The sequence below is a fragment of the Dermacentor andersoni genome, chromosome 4, assembly GCF_023375885.2.
Source record: "Dermacentor andersoni chromosome 4, qqDerAnde1_hic_scaffold, whole genome shotgun sequence".
NCBI classification, from domain to species: Eukaryota; Metazoa; Arthropoda; class Arachnida; order Ixodida; family Ixodidae; genus Dermacentor; species Dermacentor andersoni.
The window spans coordinates 122,066,803-122,093,470 of NC_092817.1; the positions used below are offsets into that span (position 1 = coordinate 122,066,803).

At 47.8% G+C, this 26,668-nt stretch overlaps 2 protein-coding genes and 1 long non-coding RNA gene across 3 annotated transcripts; 1 reads left to right on the forward strand and 2 right to left on the reverse strand.

Moving 5' to 3' along the window:
• The first annotated feature begins 3,133 nt into the window (after positions 1-3,133).
• LOC126537558 (sperm-specific sodium:proton exchanger-like) lies at positions 3,134-9,155 on the forward strand. Its single transcript, XM_050184669.2, has 2 exons — positions 3,134-6,256; positions 7,737-9,155. The coding sequence occupies exons 1-2, from the start codon at positions 3,134-3,136 to the stop codon at positions 8,088-8,090; spliced, it is 3,477 nt and encodes a 1,158-aa protein (XP_050040626.1). The 3' UTR covers positions 8,091-9,155.
• Positions 9,156-10,444: 1,289 nt separating this feature from the next.
• Positions 10,445-16,820, reverse strand: LOC126537425 (uncharacterized). Its single transcript, XM_050184435.3, has 3 exons — positions 16,457-16,820; positions 14,917-15,200; positions 10,445-11,457 (listed from the first exon to the last, which is right to left on the reverse strand). The coding sequence occupies exons 1-3, from the start codon at positions 16,616-16,618 to the stop codon at positions 11,166-11,168; spliced, it is 738 nt and encodes a 245-aa protein (XP_050040392.2). The 5' UTR covers positions 16,619-16,820; the 3' UTR covers positions 10,445-11,165.
• Positions 16,821-22,254: 5,434 nt separating this feature from the next.
• LOC129386447 (uncharacterized) lies at positions 22,255-24,729 on the reverse strand. The gene is made up of 3 exons (XR_008613828.2): positions 24,638-24,729; positions 24,432-24,522; positions 22,255-22,606 (listed from the first exon to the last, which is right to left on the reverse strand). It is a non-coding gene; the product is annotated as an uncharacterized lncRNA (long non-coding RNA).
• Between the last annotated feature and the right edge of the window lie 1,939 nt (positions 24,730-26,668).

The following is a 26,668-nucleotide window of genomic DNA, read 5'->3' on the forward strand; positions in this document are numbered from 1 at the left end:
AACACGTTAAGGACCGCGCAAAGAGCGATGAAACAAATGATGCTAGGCATAACGTTAAGAGACAGAAAAAGAGCGGTTTGGATCACAGAACAACCGCGTTTAGCCGCTATTCAAATTGACATTAACAGAAAGAAATGGAGCTGGGCAGGTCATGCAATGTGCAGGTTAGATAACCGTTTGACCACTAGGGTTAGAGAATGGGTACCAAGAGAAGGGAAGCGCAGTCGAGGACGCCAGAAGACAAAGTGGGGCGGTGAAATCAGGAAATTCGCCGGCGCTAGTTGAAATCGGCTGGCGCTGGGCAGGGGTAATTGGAGATCGCAGGGGGAGGCCTTCGTCCTGCAGTGGACATAAATGATTATTATTATTATTATTATTATTATTATTATTATTATTATTATTATTATTATTATTATTATTATTATTATTATTATTATTATTATTATTATTATTATTATTATTATCGTGTCGCAGTCCAAATTACCTTTTGACTTGGTGCTCATAACACTCCGCAATGTCGCCATGTGAGCGCAAACCTTACTGTGACTTGTTGCAAGGATGACAGCACGTATGTGAATAGGCCTTGTTGTCCTGTAAGACGTTAGCATAATTTTTTGGTCGTCGGTAAACTGCGCGTGGCGGCTCCGGAAATACGTCCCTGACGCGATTACTCTGCATGTGTATGTTATGATCTTATTTTTTAAGGATGACATTAGCGTTTCGAATCGATGCAGATTGGGTTAAAGCTAAATTAGCATGCCTTCGTTGCTCAACCCGCTTATCCAGTCGAAGAAGTGCATTGCGGTCTCCTGCATCGGCTCGCCTAACCGCGTCATTCGCAATTAGAAGCGGATGCTTCTTCATCATGAGAGCATCGCGGAGCCTGTCACAGTTGTTAATAAATCGGAGTGTTGAGAACACAGCCTCTTGAAACGAAGTGCCTGACTATAGGGTATGTTGGAATTGCAGTATTTAACATGGCTGCATTCAAGATGAAGGTACCGGTGAACTTCAGTATATAGGTTTCTTATAAAGCGTGGTAGTTAGTTTGTTTTTGCACATGGATACTGTGACGTCCAGAAAAAAAAACAGATAGATAAGTGTGAGTATGACTGCGAAAACAAAATGGATGTGTGAACCTTATAAAAGTCCGCAATAAGAGCCAGAAGTTCCACCTTCCCGTGGTGCCAGATGAGACAGATGTCATCAGTATAGCGTTTATAGACGTACGGCTTTAGTTCACGTATTGAAAGAAATTCATTTTCCAGCTGTCCCATACACATATTAGCGTAATTGTGACCTATTCTGGTCTTCACTGAAGTGCCGCTCACTTGTTAAAGTGTACGCCGTCAAATTCAAGATTGTTAAGACGCAAGTTGAGTTTTTGCAATGTGAGTTTTAGCAAGATGGCTATAGTAAAGCTATCAACAGATTTGTCAAAAGGTGAGTCATTGTAAGCGTTAATGACTGACTGGGTGCCGCTGTCGTGGGGAATGTTAGTACAAAGGGATGCAACATACAGTGTGACCATCAACGAGTCATCGGGTATGTTAAGATTAATGATATCGGCTAAGAGGGGGAAGGTGTCTTTTAGATAAGAAAAGAAAAAAGAAAGTAGAAGGGACCCCATTAATCAGGCTGTCGACATTGCTTGAAGGTGGCTCGGTGACAGCTCCAACGCCTATCACAATAGGGCGACCGGGTTCATTAGTGTTGTGTGTTTTGGGTAGTAAAAAAAAAATTCCTGGGACCAGACGGAGAAGGATAAACGAGTGCATTGCTTTGACGGCGAGTTTACCATCGCTTATAAGATCACTGATGGTCGTAGAGACAACTCATTTAAAATAGTCGGTCGGATTGTTATCGAGCTACTTGTAGTATGTTTCATCAATTATATGCCATTGAGCCTCTTTATACACGGCGTTTTTTTTTTTAGTTGCACCAACTTTCTTAAATTATAAAAGTATAAATCCCGGTAACGTTATGCTTACCATTCGAGTGTACGGATTGGCAACCTCTAGATAAAGATCATTTACCGCAATTACGTGCGTAATTAGCGAAGTTACGGTAATCAACTTTTTAATTATCAACAATAAATGGCTACAGCAAATGAGTACTTTGGCGCCGTCCTGGACACTACCTATCCGAACGATTAAATTTTCAATCGCGGATTTCATGTGGGAGCTATGCGCACAATTAGTTCCCCTTGGCAGGCTCCTTGAAACCGAAACTGGCTGGAAAAAGAGCGTCGGGGTCGTCGATGTCGCCGCCCTCCCCCCCCCCCTCCCCCCCCCCCCCTCCGCCTTTCGTCACGACTCCGAGGTGACCGCCGGTGCGGCCCCGCGAGCAGCTTACGTTATCTCCTCGCTGTGTGCGGCGTTGGCCTAGCGCTTTAATACCGGCGCGCCGCCAAATTTACTTCGTCATTCCACTGGGCCCTTCAAACGTCATTTCGTCGATGCGGAAACAGTCCAACTCTCACCGTTCCGAGGATTCGGAAGGAGTGAAATTACATGGTATCTCCACTCTCCGGAATGGTGTGGAAAAGGCATGAAGTGCCCGCAGCTCTGTTCCATACCCGGTATTTCTAGTGAATCGTGCTCGCTTCTCGAATCTCCCACTTAATTGTTCTCGATGAGTGTGTGAAGAAGAAATATGCCTCGTCGCACCGATGTTAGCCTTTACTTTTGTGTTCTTAAAAGCATAGCAGCAGCTCCATATTTTTCATGTCTATTTATAAATTATACGCCATCCTTCAAATTTTTTTTCTTCAACTGCGAATACAAAAACATAAACTTTTGGATAAAATTCATATTTTTCTAGTTTCTCTGGCTATTAGGCCTTATCTTGCGTCTATAATAATAACGAAATTATTATTTTAATTTGACGAACATAGTTATTGTTAAGTGCTCCAAAAAGTTCTCTCACGTCGACGCAACGCCATAGTGCACCTAAAGGTGGCCCTTTTAGTTCGACCAACAGCCCCCACACAGGATGCGCGTGGCACAATCGGTAGAGAACGAAGTAGTGTCCCGGCGCTCACGGGCCACGCGAACATCGCGTGAGGGCGTTCTTCGCAACCGAGCCGGTAGCCTCAGTGCACGTCATTCGAGCGACGAACGCAACCGCGGAGATGAATTCCCTGATCGGCCAGGAAGGCGACGTCGAGTTCAGCCTGCACGACAGGCAGGTCAGCATGATCATCGTCCTCCTGGTGGCCGTAGTGGCCGGCGTGTGCCGCGCGCTGCGACGCTTCGTCAACATCCCCGTCGTTGCCGTGGTCGTGGCACTAGGCTTCGGCGCGGGCCGCCTCGTCGGCGGCTACAACCTCAAGGAGAAAGTCCTTCCGGTCACCGACCTGCACATCCGGGAGCTGCTGTTCCTCTACCTTCCCGTGCTCGCGTTCACCGGCTCGATCAACCTGCGCGGCCACCTGTTCAGGCAGTGCTTCTGGCAGTGCGTGCTGCTCGGCTTCGGGGGCCTGCTGTTCAGCACCCTGCTCTTCATGCTGTACATGTCGGGCACGCGGGACGCCGAGAAGCAGCACCTGGCCGAGACGGTGCTCATCAGCCTGCTCACGTGCTGCCCCGAGCTCATGTTCGTGTCGGACATGAACGCGCTCTCGTCGGCCCGCTCGCACATCCTCGAGACCATCATCATGGGCGAGCCGCTGGTCGGAGCCACCGTGCTCTGGATGGCCTACCGGTTCAGCACGCTGCCCGAGAAGCTGACTATTTATGCCTTCCTAAAAACGGTCGCGTGCACACTGTTCGTCGGGCCACTGGTTGGTAAGTTAATCGGTCACGCGCTCGCGATGGCCATGGTATCGCTGGCGCAGGACCTGCCCGTCTCATTCGTGGTGAGCGCAATCAGCGTGATCGCGACGTGGGCCTTCGCCGAGCAGTTTATGCACGGCGCTGGTATCAGCACAATCCTCTCGATGGGAATCGCCACCAGCTCTCACTCGGCGGCCACTGTGTACAACCCTGTCGCGCTCAAGAAGTTCTGGATGCTCATAAGATACGGCTACAACGTCGTCGTCATTTTCCTGTCGGCTTACCGGATCGGCCGAGACACGCGGGAGTACCTTAGCTGGCACGAGATAATGAGCCCGGTCAACGCGTACGTTGCGAAGATCGGCGTCCGATTCGTGACCATCATCGTGCTGTATCCGCTGCTGGTATCCGTGGGTTATAGCCTCAGTTGGCAGCAATGCTTGATTGTGGCCTGGGCGAACTTCAAGGGTGCCATAATGATCGGAATGGACTTGACAAGGGCTTTCCCGACCGTCAACCTCGAGTACGCTCTTAAGGAACAGTTCATTCGCCTGGGCACGCTATTTCTTGTGCAAGTCCTCAACACCACTACGCTTCCTAAACTCATGTCGATGCTGGGGCTCCTGGCGCTATCGGACGTGGAAAGGGCCAATATGAACATGGTTATAGTTGCGCTTCGCAACACCGCGAATTCGTCGACTAGCTTTCAGCGGCGCGACAAAAAGTTCTCTGGTGCCGACTGGAAGTGGGTTCAGATGCACACGTGCATCGACAACCCGTATATCGGAGCCGATGAAGAAGATCATGCCGAACAGACAGAGACTTACATGCCCGCTCGCGTCTACAGGAATGCTGCTGCAAGAAAGGCCAGCTGCTCCATCCTAAGGCTCCAGAAAGTCTGCTGCAACAAACAATATGAAGACGGCATGATTCACAGCAAAACGAGGGGCAAAATACTGGCCGCCCTGCAGTATCCCATGGAAAAGGAAATCTACCTCGATTATAGCATGATGAAGCCATTCGTGACCGTCCCCGACTGGATCTACGGGCTCAAGGACTTGGTGCAGCGATTCGCCGGTAACGAGGCCATCGAGAAGCGCCAATATCGATCGATACGTTCCAGCCGCTCGCGCACAGACGACGACGATGAGGAAAAGGAGCAGGTCAGCTTGCTCTCTGCCATGCTCACAGAAGGCTGGTACCACGCCATAATTGGGTTCATTGCTTTGGGTTTCGTCTTGCTCCTCAGTGGCCTGGCTCTGTTCCTGCTCAAAAAGCGTGCGGACCCATCACAACACGAGCTGCTCCTGTCGATCATCACCTCTGTGCAGGGCGCCTACGTGCTGCTCTACTCGATTGAGATGGTGCTTCTAGTGTACACCGTTGGCATGCTGCACGTGGGCAAGGATATATGGAAGCAACTTGACGTTATCATGTATTTTCTGGTAGTCACGGAGTTCGTGCTCATCAGTATGGCATCCGTGACCAGCGGTGGCAAGCCTGACACCGCTTACACCAGCTTCCTGCAAATAAGCTTCATCACTCTTATCTCATGCCGGATCGTGAAGACGCTGCAGAAGCGCGTCGTGCTCTTCCTGTGGATATGGGACCTGCTGGACGGGCTGCTGAACCGCAAGCTGTTCTACGCGTACGACCTGAGCTGGGCCTATATCACGGCAGAGGACGAGGCCATGAACAAGGTGTCCCGTTTCGTCTCCACGCCGCAGTTGGCAGCCGCCATACGTGAGAACAGCGGCTACAACAAGCTGGAGACGCTCAAGAACGTCGTGGACATTCAGCAGCGCTACCCCAACATCGAAGTGGCGACCAAGACGCGCCAGGCGGCGCGCAGAATCCTCAACAAGGCGCTCGATGGCCTCAGAGAGCTGCACGAAGGGGGCCTGTTGGACGACAAGCAGTTCGGCCTGCTCTTCTCCAACCTCTCCTGGATGATCCAGCGCGCCGACGGCATGCCCACCAACGTGGCCGTGGGCAACGCGGCGTTCAACACGATGCTCAGCGTGCCGTGGCTCACGCGCGATGTCGTGCCGCGGCTGCTCAATTCCTTCTACCAGTACCTGAAAGAAGGCGAGCTGCTTGTTGAAAAGAACAACATGCACGACTGCGTCTTCATCATCTGCTCGGGAATCGTCCGGGTGAGCGGCTGCAATGAGGAGCCTTGGGCGAACCCCGTTCAGCTCGCCAACTCGGACTCTACGCATTTCTACTTCTGCGAGGGCTCCTTCCAGGACTACCTCGTAGCACCCGACGCGCTCGGGCTGCTGGGCTTCTTGACGTCCAGGCCGTCGGTGTGCCAGTGCGTGTGCGAGACGGACGTCGAGATGTGCTGCATCCCCATGGAGGAGATGACGTCGCTGGTCGAGCAGCACCCGGAGGCGCCGAACCTGGTGTACCGCATGTGGTTCAGTGTCGCCATCCGCATCGGTCTCGCCGTGCTCGTCAACCAGAAGCGGTACCAGGTGAGCGTGTAGCTGCGGTCGATTTCAATTTTGATGTCGCGTCTATTCATGGGGCAACACAGGACGTTCTTCGGACGTATTTTTGCCACGGGGCGTCGGCGGAACTGTTTCACGCTACAGAAGGTTGACATTGTAGTGTAGTAGCCGATGCGGTAAAAACCCGCATATGTAGAACCCAGTGGAGCGCATACTACAACTTGGACTTTGCGGGACAAAAAAGGTAAAGGCGGCGCCAACACATCGAAAGTTTGTCCGGATACGCATCGTGTTGTTTACATGTTTTACCAAAGTTTAATTATCTTGTGCAGTTTTGAAATTCCATTAAGCAAGCAGGGAAGAAGGGGCAACACAAATTATTGTCTTTTCCGCATCTTTTGTCTGTCTTTCTGTTAAATTGTTTCACTCTATCTTTCACAAATTTCTTTTGACACCGAGCGAAAGATTTCAGTAAACAAACTTTATAAAAGTATGAGGAGCCATTCTACCTTGCGAAAGTGGTTGACCAGCGTAGCTGCTGTAGTGGTATAAATTGTTGGTATAGAGTTTTGTTGGTACGGTAACTGTACATATAATTATGTATATGTCATTTATAAATGCCAAATACAAAGAAATTTCAGGCGCGCACTACGTCACGCACTACGTCATGCATACACAAAGCTACCACCGAAGGGCTTTTACGAGGCCCCTCTAAAGACACAAGTGTTGTCGACGCAGCTGTGACGGAGCGCCGTTTAGACGCAGGTGGCCGTGAAACCGAGCCTCGCAGCGAGCGACGATATGCGTTGACCGGGGTGCATTTCAAAAGAGGTCTCGGAGCAAAACACGCTTGTTTGCAATTTGCGATTGAACATACTTCCTAGTTAATTATCTGAATGAAACTTGTAAGCACTAGTTTTATTCTAGCGGACAAACATGGGGCTGTCTCGCTCCCGTGAAGCCCATGCGGTGACAGCAGACAGGAATTCCACAATATTTAAAACTTCGCTGTGAACTACGTAATTATGAAAAGTAAATGAAACTCGGCGTAATGTTAGGGTCGTCTTGGCGGCTAATCGTCATTTAATTTGTTTCGGGATAGTTTCGATAAAGCAAGAGTTAAAGCCGTTTTCTGTAACCATATTCCCTCCGTAGATGCGTAACGTTTACGACTTCACTGTGAACTAGCTAATTATGACAAGTAAATGAAACTCGGCGTAATGATAGAGTCGTCTTGGCGGCCAATTCCACTATAATTTTTTTCCAAGATACCTACATTGGGTTGAGAGCTACAGAACATTAACGAGAACGTTGGCTTTCCCTCAAGGCGTTTTCTGTTCGCCGCCACGCTTTTTCTGGGAAGTAGCCATAGACAGCTCCGCTCTAAAATAGGAACGGACGCCTTCTATGCCTGACAACCATGTTCAAATAAATTTAAGCGATGGCAAAAACACTCTAACGAGGAAAGCCCGCGGCACACGCGTTCACGCTTTCCCACTCGCAGGAGTGGACGCACGACAAGCTGAAGCGCTTCCTGGAGAACGGCATTATGCCCAACTTGTATTACGCCATTGACTTCTCGCTCGACGAGGCCGTGCTGGACGTGATACTGGTCCAGGGCGTGGTCCAGTGCTCCAAGACGCAGGAGCTCTACACCGGCCCCTCGTACATCCCCAGCGCGGTGCGCGAGATGACCCTGCCAGGCATCCCCTCCGATCGGGCGCGACCCGTAATGCTGATCACCACGATGATGCGCTACCACCTGCCGAGCGACCTCGACTGGTTCCACCAGCCGCTTACGCACTACGACTACAAGAAGCAGCGCGCCGTCTCCATGGCCGTCGTCAGAACCAACTAGCCGTTCGTCTCACGGCCGAAAAGACGCGCCACCGGCGGTGGTCGGACCTTTCGCCATCCCGCCGCCGACACCGCCGTCTGTCGGTGGTGGAAGAGCCTTTGACAACGGTCGCACAGGCTGCTTCGAACTGTACAGTTTAATTTCAGTGTTTCGTTCTTTGTACACTATCGCTTTATTGACAATCGAGCGTCGTTTGACCTTTTGCATTCGTAGTGTTTTGCCATAATTGTTTTGTAGTAATTTGCGCGATCATCCGTCACCTTGTACAAAATGTCCCATCGAAGCGCACTCGTCATTGTAAGGCTTGTTGTAGACGCGACCAGCCATGAATGGACACCACAACGTGCTTTAGGTGCACCAACGGACACTTAGTAATTACTGGACTTGAAGACGGGGTTGTGGGGGCATTGCGTTGGAAGCGCGCCGCATCGTTTCACACGCAGACCTAGTTGGTCCGCGTTGCGCGTATTTTCACGCCGTTCTTCGAGGATTCCACTTGCATCGGCCGGCGGGAGGGCACACCGCACGTTGTGCCGTGAACCTTGTGAGAGGACTCGATGAACACGCGAGCAGCGTCCACTTCGTGTCGGAAGCTGTGCGTTGACCAGCTGTGCTCCGCGGGTGCGGCTGTCTCGAAGCAGCTGGGCCGCAGAATACGCACCGACGCGCCCGTCTGAACGAATGGTTGAAATAAAGTTCTCGGAATGGGGTTTTAATGGCAAAGTCTGAAGCTTGTGATTCATAGTAACATACGGCGAACATATGCGAGCTATGCGAGGCATCTCAATGAAACGTCGTGTATTCGTGATGATTATACCTTCGCGCATCTTCGACTCGTGTGTGCGTTTTAGCATGTCCTCCTCACCTCGTGCGAGCCTGAATACACGCCTCTCGAATTGTAACGCAGTAAGCGCAGCCCACGCTATATAGCTTTGAAAACTAACGGCAAACGCAGGACGGGGATACGAGCAAAACACATCAACACACAGACAGGGCGCTAATTTACATTCTCGCACTGTGACGCGCGCGCAACCACTGGTGCAGAATCTCGAACACACCGCTCGATGTTCATGCATTTGCAGGAAATTAACATTAACGCGGAAAATCCCATTCTGACAGCCCTCATTACAGAAAAGTAACATGTATAGCTGTCGTCAATATGCAGTGAAATTGCCTTGCTCCATCAGGATAACGGACATACCTGTCTTTTAAAGGCAGTGCAGTCACCAAAAATATACTGTACCTACTATATCAAAGTTGCTGAAATACACTAGGTCAAGTCTTGTAGAACTTGATCCTATCAGGTTATAACCGCAACCAATACAGTGACGTGCCATCAGCGAAATTTTCGGGGCCTGAGGATTAGGTGAGCAAGGACTACTATTGTACCTCTACGCAGTGGGAAGATTTTAGGTTTGCTTAATCATGCATGAACAGCCGACCGACTGAATTTTCAAAGCAATCGCAAGCCTATACTTAACCACTGAACTTTTTTGACAGATAGAATTACGGTGCCTTAGCCTCACACGTCGCTTGCGTGACTCGCCGTACTCAAGCCTGCGAAAAAGGGGGAAAAGAAGATATTGCGTCGTTTCTCGCCCCGAGCATCAGCATGAGGCGATACGCCATGATTTCTACTTCGATGTTCTCTCACGTGGAATTACTGAGATGATGTGACCCGTGGCTTGCTTTGCTCTACCTCTTCCTACACATAAAGACAGCAATAGTATGCTTGTGCATGTATACAAAGCAGTGGCAAGCCCAAAAGTGTCCTAAGCAGTGTGCTAATCGGCACCCGCATAAACGCCCACAGATAATTCGACACAGCTGCGCGTTTGTGCTCGATTTTAACAACTGCGTCCTGAAAAGAGAGAGAGAGAGCCTAATTATGCGCATTTATCCCTTCGACGTGGTCGTAACTGCAGCTTCATCCGCATTGAACTACGGGTGTATGATATAACGCGCCCGTGAAGGTGGCATTAAAGCCTCTCGACGGTAGATAGGAACAAATGAGACGGTGAGAATGTGATATCATGCCTTCGAGAGATAAAGGCCTAGGTCTTATGGATTTTGACCACCCATGAACGTCACACCTCGGGCTTTATATTTTTTTACGCTCATAAACTTTTCGTTAGCATACGAAAAATCTCCCGTGGAAGCAGATAAGTCCCTCGTGCACAAAATTATACAAGGGATACAGCCCGTCTACATGTCTAGCTTGTATTATACGAAACAGTTCACGTACGAGAACTGAGACTGTTTGTATATGCTGATTCATCGTTTCTCCTCCTTGCGCACGAATGAATAAATTCGTAGAACCGGGCCCTCACTAACAACCATTGAATGAATGAGCTTATTTATTTCAAGGGCAGACACATGGACGTATTCTGGTGAGGATCAATAGGGATGGTACTCTACACTTTTCACTTAATGCTTCTTTCCAGGACGTAGGACCACGGTGACTCGCGGCCTCGCAGATGACTGATTGATTCACTTCTTGGAAGAAGAAGAAGAAACTTTAGTAAAGAATAGTCCAGCAGTTCTTGATGGGGTGGCCTCAGGTGACGGCTCGAAGTTCTTGGTAGCGCACCGCAGTGGCATAAGCAATTTTTTTTCAGTGATAGAAGGCACGAATTTGACTGGGGATTGAGGGGAGAGGGGGTGGGGCAGACCGCATGCTAACATTTAAAATATTGGAGGGAGGGGGCAAGGAGCACGTGCCAGGTGTATCCCCCCCTCGCTGGCTACACCACTGGGGCACCGCACCCTAATGGCGCCGGCGCGTGCTATTTCAGCTAGGGGCAGGTCCCTCGCAGGTGTCGAAGGTTGGGTGCCGTTTCCTGACATTTGACGGTGGTTTTAATAACCTTGCGAACGGCTGAGCTGGTGGCACCGCATCTGGCGCGCTGTCGGCCCTACTGTCATTCGTTCGTTTTCTCATGCGTACACGTGCGCCATTTCTGCAGCGAAATAATTTTGCCTCTGGTTATCTTTCCCGTTCTTCTTCTTTCTCTCTCTATATAACTAGCTTCGAAGTCACTACGACGTTGTTCCGTCGCTATGTGCGGGACGCCTCTACGGGCGCGGCGCAGCCATTCTCCATCCTCGGCGCACTGCTTCCGCGTGCCGCTTTCTCGTAGCGTGGAAGTGCGCGAGGTTCTCGAGGAGCAGCACTATGACAGCGCCACCCAGGCCAAGGCCGAGCAACAGAAAGGTGGCGAGAGAGTGTCCGAGGCTGGCCGAATCGCCTCCCTCCTCTACCTCCGTCTCCGATGACGACGCCTGCCACGCCACGGACTCGCAGCCGGGAGCGGAGATCTCGGCCAACCACTTTTCCAGCAGGCCACTCTGTCGCATCTGGCCCAGCCTGCGGCAGCGAAGTGAGGGAAAGAAGCCGTCGGATTTTTGCAGTTGTGAACAAATTGAACTCAAAGAGGGCCCACATGTCGCGAAACATCAAGGTTTATGTAATATAGGATGTACTCACAGGCTATCAAGAACGGCCAAGAAGACATCGAAAACGTATCAGATATTCGTCAGTAAACTCAAGACGGCGTGTGAATATGGAATAATATGTTATATGAGAAAAAGACAAAGAAATACATAGTCGGGAGTATGAGTTAAGTGTTTATGAGAAGAGGAAGAGCATCTGTTGTTAAAGGGCAACTCCGGCGATTTTTCGATGTCAGCGGATGTCAATGAGATTAGCTGGGTACGTATCATCTGTACACTTCCGTCATGTTCTCAAAAAAGCAGGTTTGATGGCTGCGCAAACTTTTTACAAATGAATTTCGTTGATTCCCTCGAGCCACTAGCCTTGCAGGCTCCTCGGCTACTGGCCACATTGCGTTACGACGTAAAGGGCGGCATACGCACGGAATGCTGGGAATGAATGGCAGGCAACAGCTTCAGCGTCGAGGAGCCGGTGATTGTGAGCTAGTGCTTGGCGTGAGAAGGTTCTGACGCGAGAAGTTACGTTGTGTGTGTACGCGCAAGTGATGGATGGCACGTGACGTTACATTGTCGGCTGCATGAACTTCAGCCCTCGCCAGCCGCACGCACAGTTTGAGGCGATGTCGATCGCGTTCAGTCGAGTTTAAGCGTATCACAGACACCGAGTTCGTGCGCCTACTACCCGCGGACCTGATCGACTGACCTGTAGCTAATTAAGCCATTAGGATGAAGAAAACTGCTTTTGTAGTTCAGCTTTGACCATACTGATTCTTCATTTCGTATAGTGCAAGCACAGAAAGCAGCGCACTATCAACATCGGTACGTTGCCATTCCAGAAAGCTGCCCGTCGCGCTCGCCGGCACCTCACTGAATTAAGTGTGACTACGCAGAAGGGTGTACTTTTTAGATATTGTCAGGCTGACTCATCATTTATATTCCGAGGCGCACTGTTTGCCTCTTTTCCCAAATGGGGAAAAAGCGGAGGCCCCTATATAAGTTTGGTACAGCAGCTTAAGCAACCGCTTGGTCTATATCTGCCGAAGGCATCGGCGTTACCGCGAAAAAAATTACGGGTTCTCTAAATGAACGATATTACGTGCAAATTTTTAATCTATGTCTATATGATGAAACGCATGAACTGAGTGCATGAAAAGAGCACGAAGAATGATAAGTAGTCGTAATAACTACGCGTGCTACGGTCTCCCGCTCATTGTTTTCGAAGACGTCCGGTTGCTCATACCAGCGCGACTCAGAGTGATGCGACACAGCTTATATCCACAGAATCTAAGTATTTTGCTTTGTTCTGATATTTTTTTGGTAGCACTGATGCGCGGCTTGTGTTATATTTCAAGCGAATAACGAGTGGTCGCTGTACGGTGCCGATGTTAACAAATGCTCCGGTGAGTGTTTTGGACACTCAGGGAGGCGTTTTTCCGGGGAAATCGTGCGCTTCTAAGTCAAAATACAAGTGCGGAAAGCAGCACTCCACAACATCTTATGGGGAGTGTGCTAAACGCTTTCTTGAGAAGAGGTAAAACACCTAAATTAGCAAACAGCACGTTGTTAAAATCTCAGCGCTGACGCCCGTTGTTGCAATCGGACCGCTGGCACGAGTTGTTGCAACTGGGTCGCAAGCCCCAAGGGTAGCGTTGGCCTGGCGGCCTGGGGCACAACTGGAAGCATCCGAAGGTCCTGGCAAAGCATGAGTCGACTGCTAACAGAACAACTTGTTTATTCTAGCATCGCAAAAGAGCGGCCGGTCAGGTCGACCGAAGTGGAGAGACGGGAGAGCACGTAACTCGACGGAAGAAATCGGCGCCTCTCTCGGCGTCCGGGGGGCAGCTGCTTTTATACTCTCGGAGTTGAGGGCAAGAGGGAACGCCTCGATGGAGGCGCACGTGATGCGGGGCACGGACAGGCTGAGTGACACGTTGAGACGAGTGTAGTGACGCATCCGCCGGGCCGGCGCCGGTCAGACCTCCTCGCTTCACACTTGGGGAGCTCCTCTCCCCGGCTGCCGCGCTTTGACAAGCGTGGGCACCAACATGCACACACACACACACACGCACACTTGAAGACACGTGGCATTGAAACATGCCTGGATGCGCTTGGCGGGGAGACATATCAGCGGCGCTGAACGGGCCAAAATGTCCGCCGCTTTGAACGAAGCCCCGGCGTTCGTTGCATCCGCGCCGGCTATACCGCGCGTCGTAGGCGAAACGTAACAACGTATCAGATCAGTGGTTAGGGCTGCCCATATGTCTTCATGTTGCAGCGCGATGTGTTACGTCAGGGCGCTGGCTCTTGTGGTTGCGGGTCGAATGCGAACGTCGATTCATGCCTATTGAATTCGTCGGAATTGTAGAGCTACAATAACAGCTCTGTCATCGTTTGACAGCTCCGAAAAGCTGGTGCAGCTGACATTTTCACCCAAAGAGATTGTGTCAATGGTCCAGCGCTGTCACGAATCTGGGGACATATTCTCGAACAATCACTTTCGGCGATACCACCGCCTTCGCGTGACGTAGGGCTCAGCCAGCCAATCAGCTTATCCACTTTTGCTAAAACAGCCAAACAGCGCGTGCCTGATGGCCGAGGCGACAGTATCGCCGAAAGTGATCCCCCCAGAATACGTCCCCAGCTGAGCGCCTGTTCTTCATCGCTTTCGTTCTCCGCGATAGCGAGACCTTGCGCGCCTTCCCCGGTATAGTGTGCCACTCATGACGTCGCGCGAACTTGTTTGCTCGGCTGCTAGGTCAGGTTTGTGTTTCGTTTTCGCGCTTTCTTGCTTATTTACATTATTTTCCACTTTGCCTGTGACCAGCTCCAGAGAAGTGCGCGTTCTTGCTGAAACGGTAGTGAGACACAAGCTCATATTTAACAGTCAACGGGGTGCAAAGAGCACAACATATAAGCCGGTTCATTGACCTAATCAAAGATAGAGGTCAGTGAATAGTGAGGATCACAGAGTAAAGACAAATAAAGAAATAGATAAATAATGTGTGTTCATAGCCTGCCAGTAAAGCCAGCCTCTCGCACTAACTCCTGTAGAAAGTGCGCAGCTCGCAGGGCATCGGCTCGAAAATGTGTGTCCATGCCTCCAGCGAGGTATAATAGCTTATTCTTTTCATCATCGCTCCTTATACCCCTCTTTTTTCTCCTCTTCCCCGAGAGAAGAGCAGGAGGCTACAGAGGACTACTACTTCAGGCCAATACCTCTGCGTTTCCCCTAGTAAATTCTCGTATATCTGTGTAAAAGCCGCACTCAATAAAAGGAGTTAGCTCGACGCGACATCAATCGCCGCCTTGCGGTTCCGCACTGCGCATACATACGGCTCTGTTTTTTACGCCGCCTCTTCGGGCAGCGCCTTACTTGTCGTCCAGCGTGCGCCGCACCACCCGGGGCATTCCCTTGCGCACGAACATGGCCATGGGCACCTGGGTTACCGGCTGCCGGGCGTAGTAGAACTCGCCCTGCAGCATCGGGCAGTAGCGGTGCAGCCGCCGGTTGATGGCCACGCGCGTGAAGAGCATGGCCGCACGCTCGGCCTGGATGGCTCGCAGCGTCGACAGGCTGAACAGCTCCGCGGCTGGCAGCGCGCCGCCCTGCTCCACCAGGCGCCGGTAGACCTTCTGGAAGGACTTCACGCGAGTGTACTGCGCACGCGCGGTGTTGAGTTGTCAAGCGGTCACTCGGAGATACACGCATAGGCGCTATGGGAGGAGACACGTGGGCGTAATAAGCCTGTTGTGTACAGCCTACGTACACTATGAGTGCGACCTGGCCGTGGTCGGTTTCAGACGAGCGCGAGATTACGGGGGTGGCGATGTTGCGTTGAAAAGACTGATCCAAGCAGGCTTAAGCCCCGCGTTTCGTCTTGGCGCATACTGCGCATTTGTGTTTTTCTAGCGCTTATTGTTCCGTGTTGTTTTTATTTTCTGTATATGTTTGTGTTCGTTTTAATAATCGCTTCTGAACTCTTGTGTACGTTTGATTGAATCTATACTTGGCTTTCAACGCCATTTAGTGTCGTCCTCCTCCCTTTCCTTTTATCATCTTTCTTCTTTAGTTGGCCGCTGTAATGACAAGTGGGACACAGTGCCCTTTCATTCGTCATTATTTTCTCCCTTTGTTTGCTTACCTAGTTTTTGAACAATGAGCTAAACTAGCTACAAGGAAAGCGGCCCGTGATCCCTTTGAAGACGTCGGCGCTCAGTACGAGCAGCTTGAAAAGAGAACCCGCCGCGGTTGCTCAGTGGCTATGGTGTTGGACTGCTGAGCACGAGGTCGCGGGATCGAATCCCGGCCACGGCGGCCGCATTTCGATGGGGGCGAAATGCGAAAACACCCGTGTACTTAGATTTAGGTGCACGTTAAAGAACCCCAGGTGGTCGAAATTTCCGGAGTCCTCCACTACGGCGTGCCTCATAATCAGAAAGTGGTTTTGGCACGTAAAACCCCATAATTTTTTTTTTTAAAAGAGAAAATGCTTACCCGCCACCGAACCTCCCTAAAGTCTGCGCGTTATCTCTACACTCCTTCTATATCGTCGCTCTGCGTGCCTGTCATAACAATGCCCACTCCTATTTTACCTGTGAGCTGCTTCAGAGAATAGCACGTACGTTCTTGCTGACACCGTAGTGAGAGACCAGCTCACATTTAACAATCAACGGGGTGCAAACAGCAGAACATTCTGCTTCTTAAACTTCTCCGCGTAAGCGCTTAAGAAGTTTGAACAAGCGCAGACCATGTTATCGGGTTTCGTCTGTCGATGTCCTCATGAATAGAAAAAGCTTTAGACAATTTTGCTCGTCCTTCTTGCAGTGTTAGAGCCCGAAGAGGATTTACTAAAGCATTGTATTTGTTCGCATTTGACATGGTTAGATGCGATGACGTGACCGCAGCCTTGTACCTTCATAGCCTGGTAGAATCCGGACCCGCGCAGCAACACCGGTCGTATCTTTTCCTCTCGTGCCAGATCCTCGATGTCCCAGAGCTTCTCAACATCTTGCTTCACCAGCAAGCTGGCCTTCATGAATGCCGTGAAGAAAGTGGTCACCAGAATGACTCCCATCAGCCAGAAACACGTCACCAGACGCTGGCTGACAGGGTTCGGCTTGCTCCAACGAGGCACCGCTGCGAAGAAAGAGCAAGGCGAGAGGATCAACGCTTGCTATAGCATCGAAGGCTTGCTCACTTGTCAGCGACCTTGAACGCGTTGAATCACTTGGAGCGCGTTCATGTTGGACACAGGTGTGTACCCGATAAAGAAAATCTAAATGATGTCTGCGAAGGGTTGATGAAGCACACATGTGCTATGGAGGCAGCAATTAAAGGTGAACACCTGAACTATATCGCTCCGCAAAAGGTCACGCACTCTGTGCTCGGAGCTTGTAGGTGTTCTCGTTCCCAAGCAACGACAAAGCCCAGTGCTTAGATTCCGACACGCGACTTCGGCTGTGGCACGTTCGTGGACCATCGCAATGTCTTGGATCGGAACTGCGTCGTACTAAAGCTCTAATAGCATTCCTACGGGATACAGGGCTCAATGAGGCTGCTTGAATAACTTTGTGGTAGTGCATTTAGCGCGTTTATGTATTGTTATTTATTTTTCTCCCTCCCATTTCCTTTCTTTTCATCCTTTATCCTCTCATCTGGATTAGCACGCCAAGCCTGTCGCTGGGCTATCTTCTTTAAACGAAACTGAACTTTATCTCTCTCTCTCTCTCTCTCTCTCTCTTCGCTTCCGTGGCGATCAGACGTGAAGCGAAGCGCGGCATGAACTCGTGGTTGTCTTGTATAATATACGCGGACCTTCGCTATCCTGTAATCAGTTTTCATTTTTCCCGGGGTTGGGTGGGGGGGGGGGGGGAGCATTTCCACATTCCCCACTCACCTTTCCATCTCTCTCTCTATCTTTCTCTCACACACCAATGGGAATTTGGGTGCCATTTCGCTGCTACAGACGCTGGCTGTTTCGTTCAACGGGCCATTTGATGCTTTCGGATAAAAAATAAGCATTACGTTATAAGCGTAAGGAAAGCGAAACTACCATTTGCTCATACAAAAAAAATGGAAACGAGGGTCTGCACTGATGACTTTGACCCTACTTTGCTGTCCGGGAAGCACAGTCGGTCAGCTACTTAAAGTGTAGGTTCAGCATGTCCCTCTTGTGACTCCGCGAGCTTCGCTAGATCTTTGTTGTTGTTGTTGTTGGTGGTGGTGGTGGTGGTGGGGGTGGTGGTGGTGGTGGTGGTGGTGGTGGTGAAGCCGGCTTACTTTTCACGCCCTACCTGCCTACCATCGTTATTTAACACTTCCGAACATGCAAAAATCGTTAAGCCTTGCCTGTCATCGACACAGCAGTAGTGAAAAGGTGGGGCGAGCGTGCGAGTTGGGAGTGGGAAGGACTTTGTAATCACTGTTCTTCCTGATCATGGTGTTACTATCAGCACATACATGCATTTGGTGCTCGATCGGTTCTGCTTTCCTGGCGTACACTGTGCTCTAGAGATCCACAGGTCTTTCCTTTGTCTTACGTTATATATATATATATATATATATATATATATATATATATATATATATTCGTTTGTGTCGATTTCTAAAGCAGAACATGTAAATTCATGAAAATCTGCATTTAAGCTACATCATGATGTGCAGGCTGCGCAACAGAGGTGGCATTTACAAAGCAACTATCTTTTTGCTTGTCACTGCCAGAAGTTTAGAAATATTTAGCTGCATTAGTAGAAAATGCTTATCGAGACTCGAAAACTGCGCTCATAATAAATGTTAAATAGAGCACTAATCCAATATGCCGCATATCTTAAGGCCGCATTTTTCGAAAGCGGTGCAAGCAAAGCACGAAAGTGCTGTCCAATTGGTGTGCATTGCGTACTAGGTAGCTTCAATTTTGCATACATGTTACAAACTGTTGCTGCAAGCTTAATTACTGGTAAATGTAAGTAATTAAGCAGTTACTTCGTGAGTCGTTAGCGCTGCCTATGCTCGGAAGAGAAGGAATAATATTGAAACGCGTGTAATTCTCGTTTATTACGCACGTAGTTGAAAACGACTCCACCGTAGGAATCACTGCAAAAAAGTCTGCAGGGAAATTTTTCCAGATTAAACAAAAATACACCAGACCTGGGTGACTTTGCGCAATCACGACCCAATTACGAGCGAAGCCGTTTATTTCGAGCAGTCGGATTACAAATTTCAGTTAATGGTAAAAAAATCCTACTTTAAAACGTTCACCGCCGATGACTCACGCGTCACTGTTTCCTGCAGGCTATAACGCTTTCGAGCACTCAGTGCTATTTCTTTCTTCTTTTTACATTCGTATTTACGGCTGTTTGATCGTGTTACCGCACCGGCTCACCCAGATCTTCTGACTTTTGTTTAAAAAAAATTCAGCCAAGACTGTACTTCACCCACGCGCTTTTAACTTAGCATGCATATCGGCAATATAATGTTCCCCCCTCTACGAAATTTGATATCGGTGGCTTATTGTTCTCTAAGGGCGGCGGGCTAGATTCTACGCTGTGATTCAACGATACACTTTGAACTTTGCCTACACATTACCCATAACTTCCCCCTTTATTACCGGTATATAAACAAGGTAGCTTGTTTATTCATCGGGAACACCACAGGTGTCTTGCATAACGCATGAAAATTGTGAAGGAACGACGGTTCAATAAGTATTTGCAAAAGCTCTTTAATCATTTAGAAACGTTAACGTTCGACCACACGTTGTGCATAACAGTTTTCACCAGATGTAAACAAGTTGTGACATAGAGTCCTTTCGGGGCATAGGGAAATACAGCGTATAACAATCGTATAACGCATTCGAGCCGTTGATTAAAGAATTTTGGATGAAAGAACAAAGAGCTCGGAAAGCAGTATTCTGACGATTCGCTTGGTCTTTCTTCGATATTGTACTTCGCCTATATAGTACCATAACATTCCCCTTATCTTCAGAGAGTATATATATATAAACAAAGTAGCTCAAATAATGCACCGAAGACACTGCATAAACCGACTACGAGCGTCGTATGTAACGCATTACGTAAAATAAAGCAAAAGAGAGCGTTAAATATTTATTTGCAACACTCATAATCCAGCCATAAACACGGAAGTTTCACCCCACATTTTGCTGAACAGGACTCGCTGTTTTTGCCAAATGTAAACCCGGCGTGACGTAGAATTCTCTCGCGGTACTGGGAAACGTAGTTGGTAATGACCACATAACGCTTTCGAGAACTTGCTTAAGAAATTATTCGCAAAGGCTGTAATTACCTGACGCTCTTCCAAAATGTGTCCATGCATCGGGCTTATAATGTGCCCCTATTTCCTCAGAATGTCAACTTTGCGACGTGTTGAGCTTTCTCAGGACATTCGGCAAACTTCCAGCGTAGCTCATAATTTGCTTGCGTAATGCTTGCGTAGCTTCCGGTACACGTCACTCATAACGAGTCACCTATTCTGTGCAGATTGAACTCCTACCACCTTTGCTTCTTTCACCGCGGCGGCAAAACTGAGAGTGTTTTAATAACACTTATACATAACCAAAAACCAAAGGTTTAGTAATTGTCCTTAGTCGTTATTTAACCAACACACGTGAAAACTTTTCTGTGTATTACCCCTAATACTCCCCACATTCCCTTTCTACATGGAGGGTGTCCCAAATATCATGCACCAAGATTTAAAAAATACAAATGCCACGTAGCCGGACAGAACCAAGGTAAAGTTGTTTGCCGTCGCTTGGAGATACCCAGATTATTTTTTTGCATTCCGACTAAATATATAATTAGTCTTAATTAATTAATCAATTTCTTAAATGCGCGTATTATAATTTGGTGAACAGGGTCAATGAGAAAATTGTAGAGCAACATGACAAACTCCCAATACAGCTTTCTGTTGCTCAATACGTGCTGCATAAACATGTTTTTCCGAGCGTGAAAGAAGCCCGCGAATACAAGCAAAGTACGTACCTCAAGCGGCCGGTCGCGCGGCAATTTTGCGTGTATTCGCGGGCTTCTTTCACGCTCGCAAAAACACTTTTATGTAGCACGTATATTGAGCCACAGAAAGCTGTATCGAGAGTTTGTCATGTTGCTCTACAATTTTATCATTGACGGTTTTCATCTAATGAAAATATTTCAGAAGCTGAATAATAAATTAGCACTTTTGTAATTAGGCAGAATGCAAAAAAATCATCTATCTCCAAGCGACGGCAAACATTACCTTAGTTCTGTACAGCTACGTGGCATTCGAATATTCTTATATCTTGGTGTGCATGACAGTCGGAACACCTTGTATATAATTTATATTTATACAGGAAGCACACTCGAAAAAACACGGACGCAAAGAAATTAAATGCTGCGAAAATTCAGCGCTTATTGAGTGTCCCCCATTTATTGCGTCCACGTTTCTTCAAGTGCGCTCCTACAACTAAGTCGTGAATAATATCAGGACGTTTTAAGCTCTAAACATAAACTCCGTAAATGATCTAGTTCTCCCAGGGCACCATTAGAAGCATGGAACACCGTGTGCCTGGCGCAATATATTGTGGAGCAAAATGGTGTGCTTGCGCAACTCACTTTCTGAAAGAACGCTGGTGACGAAATGCCAGATGAAGTAGCCCGGACCACGAGATTTCTTTGAGCCTGTTCTCAAAGCTCTTTCGATGACGTAGTGGACTAAACCGCACGCCAGAAGACTGCAGAAGATCAACATCCATACCTGAAAAGTGCAACCATAAAAATCACTGTGTATCACGTTGTGCATTCCCGTTGGAAATTCAAAGCTGCCGTACATCATAGCGCGAACTCAGGCCATACGGAGACGAAAAATCACCCTTGGTTAACATCAACTGCATGGATTAGCAAGTAGCCGAAACGGTCACGCTTGCGTCGTAGAGCTCAGACATCGACGCAGAACTTTTTTATCAAGCGGCTTCAAGTTCTACGGGAATCGGCTGTTAAAATTTATAAGTCCCTACCGAGAATCCATATCGTAAAAGTCATTGTTCACATGTCTTGATGTCAGCTGATCGCTCAGTAACTCATTGCCTTAAGCCGTTGTCACAGTTTGTCGAGACTGATTTACGTCAAGTATAGTGCAAAGTTCAGATCTTGCGCAGCATCCTACGCGACCCTGTAGAGGTAACGGTAAAAATCTGATTTTGAAGGTTGACACCAAGACACGACTGCGATAGCCATGGCGCCTACTGAAACAGTGCACGTATTGAGCTCATCACGGTCGTCGATTAGTCTGTATTGCCTCGGATATAGGGAGCCGTGGTCCAATATGACTTATACTTACTTGAATGCAGTCCCTAGAAGGCACTATAACAGCACGCATTCTACTCTTGTTTGTCGAGCGTCTAGCAGAAACTTGCATTGAACAGCTCTTATAAGGCAAATTGGCCTGAAGGCAACAGTCAAGATGTGTAGAACCATGTAGCCTCTGGGGCGAGGTTATTGGAAGACATTTCTTGACAGCGTTTGAATGACCCGAACATACTGAACTTGCCTTCGTAGTTCAACATGCAAATTCTATGTCGGCATCATCTCTGATCACATATTTACGTTAAGTTTCCCCATTCCCAAGTGCAGAGTAGCATGCAAGCTAGAGCGCGCTACCTCTTTCTCTCTCTCTAACTCTCTCTCTCTCCCTCTTTCAGAAATTTGCGGTGGTTATGAGAGGCTGAACGTGCGCAGCCTAGTGTAAACACTGGCGGAGTTTCCTGCACCTTTTGGTGTTGAAGCGTTGTAACATGCGGGCTAGTTTTGAACCGCTGTTTGCAGTGATGTAAGAAAACCCAAGCGTCACTGACGGTCTTATTAATTTTTTTTTTTTTGCCCTAACCATAAGTGCAGTATAATGACATGGTCACCATGGGCGAAAACGTTAGTGCGATGCTGAAGAGATTGCTGCTGAACTGCTTGGGCCTCCCTCCGAGGATGACCATGTCCTCGTACGAGTACGGCACCGTTGGGTCGGCCACAGACACTCGCTGGGAAGTCACCACCAGAGGACCTGGAGCAATGTCCGCCTCCTGTAAAAAAAAAAAAAAAAAAAGAAACGTTTGGCGAAGAGAACCGTAATATCGCAAATACGTGCGACTATTTTTAAAGACAGGAGAAATAGAAAGTCGGGAAAAGATCCGAGCAAGGAGCAGAACTCATCTACGCGGAAAACACAGAAAGCAAGCACACGAATTTTCGCTATCAAATTAGTGCCGAAGTTTGCAGAAGTATGTCCTTTTTTATATTTATGAAACTGGATATGCCTATGAAGGATTTATACATGGAACAGCCTGCCTAAAACTGTTACTTATTGGGATTCTCAAGCCCTGCAAGCTGTATTGCTTCCCAAGTACAACTTTGTTGTTCCCTAATTTTTCTTGTGTTTTAGTTTGTTTGTTTGCTTTTCTTTGATTTATGTATTTTTTTCTTCGTCAATTCTAATACGTGCAATGCCCCCCCCCCCCCCTGCAACAATGGCTTGTTGACGCGGTGAGAAATTGTGATTAAAATGAAATAAGTAGAATAGAGGAAAGGTAGCTACTTTTCTGCGTGATATATTACGATGTTTATGTTGCATTATGAATTTATGCAAATATTTTTTTTCAGTCATCTGTCTAAAACAATTTTTTTTTGTCCGCTGGCTGCTTTCCCGTGCTACTGCCTAATATGTGGGGTGATCATATATTTTAAAGTTTTCCGCAATTTTTAAAGATCACCTATGGGATATAGCATAATTTATGTCCTTGACGCGGACTATTTCATGACGAGTACATCACTACCACGAGAAATCGAAACATTTATTAGTTACTTTTATTACTTAATTTCTTTACCTTACGTATTGCAATTTACGAAATATCGCCGGTGAATTTACAAGAAGTATCTGCTTGAAATTGATCCCCAGCGTGACAGCAATTTCGAGATAATAGCTCCAAAAGTGTGGGACCAAATATATGGGCGTTCCAGTTACTTTTGCACTTCAGTGCATAAAAGGGCGTGTTGTTAAAAAAAAAAAGTAACTAGAACAACAGTGCACTGTTACGGCGAGTTTGATGGCGCATGTCTCCAGTCTGCTAGTGTCATTCTGTAAATTCTTTGCAAGCGAAGTGCAAATGCCTTGCGAGCTCACCGCCTACAACTCGTTAATTTCTATATGTGCCGGAAAGTAAGTAATGAAGAACTTTATTAGTACTTGTTTTAAATTAGTTGTATATGTGTTTCAATTTCTCGTACAAGCAATGTTCGCCTATACGAATAATCCTGCTGAAGGACTAGAACTGTTATATGCGACAGACGATTTAAGAAAAATTCCGGTAAACTTAGAAATTATCACCATGTATAGGGCCAATGGCCTTGTAAAACTACTGCTTGATGCAGTCTTAGCAACTGCCCTCTTCTTGCATTTTCAATAAAAAAATTAATAAATTTGACCTGATTTGATTTCAATTAGGTCTTCGCCCCAACGAGGGAGTCAAAATTTTCTGTCGACGTCTTGCTTGTTCTTGTGAGCGGCCGAAGTTTAATGTTTATCATTGTTACGGCTATCGCAGTGTGTGATATCCTTTCCGAGGAGCTTCTTTTGCTTGCGTATCATTCAGACGGTTGATAACCACTCGGAAGCGGCAACACTTCTTGCCTCTCCGGATAATGGTCGTAGAGTTGATAGTGAACTGTCCACATTTCAATAACTGGACTCTTTGGAAAACACTTCGTTCGTTTACTTAAAGTATACGAAAGCTATTTCTGTATCCCCAGTCGTACGTCTCGCATTTAGCGCATAATAAGCTCTGTTAGACAAAATGCTATTGCGTAACTTTCTAGTGACTAAAGCTAATAGTTAAGTGGCGTGAAACTTACGTTTTTGACCAGCATTCCAACGATTCCGGGCCAGGTGTTGTTCACAGACTCGCCGCCGAACGTACCGTATCTAGGCTTGACGAATGTACAGCTTTGAGAAAAGAAAAAAAAAGGGGGGGGGGGGGGGGGAGGGGTGACAAGCGATTGAACGATATTACGCTGTCTGAATAACAACTAATAGCAACGTGGACGTCCCTACGACTCACTTAAGTCTCAGCGAGTCTATTGTGGCATGAGTGATCTTTCCGATGAAGCCCAGCAGCCTAACGTGTCCGTTCTCCACCTTAGCGTCGATGTAGGGAAGGTACTGAAATTTGACGACAACACCTCCAAGTGAATTTTCGTCGTTTGACACAGAACAGCGAGACAGAAGAAAACGTAGTCAATGGAGACCTCACAGAAAGCCGATTAGTGTTGCAACATGCTTCCGTTTAAAACTGTACGCAAGCTACTGAAGAAAACGTCGCTGAAGCTGAATTTCATTTCACGTTCAGGGACACGGAGATTTTATTTTCTGGATATGCGTGCTTAGATTTGCTTTGTGAGTATGTCGATACGTTTCGCTGGGATGATTAAATTCTGTTTTTTCCTAGGAATATTTGGAGGAAAAGTTGGCCTCGCCTAGCCTCCTACGTCATCTCTCGCTCGCTCGTTCATTTACGATAACGACAAAAGGGAACTCGAAATTCCTTCGTGATGTATGTTGCGCATATGTTTTCGAACATTCCAAAGCGTCAGTCGGCAAATGCCGTTAATGGTCTACCAACATCATTACGTTGAGAACTAATAGCAAAGTTTAACTAAATACGCGAAGTCGGGCACGAAAGTTTGTGGACCATGGGTGCCTCGAGAAAGCTGAATTCGCGTGAAAGCCCGAGCTTTACAACAATAGGTGCGACATAATAGCACAGGAAGGCTAAGCACACGTAGTGTGCGTCTCAATTTCAGCTTAGTGTATATATACGCTCGTAGATTTCATCAAAACTGCTCACTTTGATGGCTGCCGCATGTCTATAAAACATTTGGTCCTGACTGTGCCTCGTAAATACCAATATTCCGAGAAGCCTCGTAGATACTAAATTTCTGAGAAGTTTTAGGAATGTTCGATAACCCGAAGTTTCCTGGTTGAAGATGCCTATATCGCTTCGTGTACCATCACTTTTTCTGGCGGCTAGTTGGTTGCTTTCACGATTTTTTCCTACCACCTATCGGTGTGAAGCGCTAAATACCTTCTTTCCGCGTATCAACCAACAGCTTTTCTAGCTTTGTAATGCCGTTTGGCCGCGAGAATGAATGAATGAATGAATGAATAAATAAGTAAATAAATAAATAAATAAATCCATGCGATATTTCGCAAATTCAGTGATGTCTCTGCCCTTCCAGTACAATTTGCGGGAAGTATACTTCTGCCTACCGACAAGTACGCAATCTTCCAATGCCTCTCACGTAGGGCCTCCATCTTGAGACGTCCGTGCTCGTCGTTTGAATCGGTCTACACTGCAGTTCACTCGCGCATGCGTATGTCTTTCAGGGAGTCGGATTCCCGGCAAGTAAGTATTGATTTAATTAGCGGAATGACCGCTGTTTCACTGCTCGAACTTTTCCAACGACCTACACGACTACTCCCGATGACCTGATGAGCGCAAGCATTCGCAAGCGCGTATGCGGGGAGAGGCGGAACATTATAGGCAGGATAAGTTGGGCAGTAATCTGTCCTTGAACGTAGGAAAAAGTTCACCGCGTCGTGTCGACGGGAGACGTCGCCTGTACACCGTGTCAACAGATATGAAAATTGTGCAGTGAGACAGAGTTAGCAGAAATCAATGGGCTTGCAGAGCAACCACATTCATAGTGCTGCTCGCTTCCCGAGGTTAATTGGACAGACTGGCTGGAGTGCATTTCGATTTCGCCTTATGCCGACGTCTCTTCATTGCTCCTTGATCAAACAATACGCTAGAGCGTTATCAACGCGACCACGGCTTTCAAATGAATTGGCGAACTTTATGCCGCGTCTGTTCGGCGAGACTATATATAAGCACAAGTGAAAGCACACCATCGAGTTATTTCAATGTTGCTGCTGTCATTGCAGTGAGAAACAACCAGAATCTGCCACAGCATAGTGAGGCACACGCACGTATATTTATTTACGGCGAGGTAAATGCAGCGCCATCGCAATGAAATATGTGCTTATTGTTTTCAGCGTTCTCTTATATTCGTCATGGCACCAATCAGAAGCC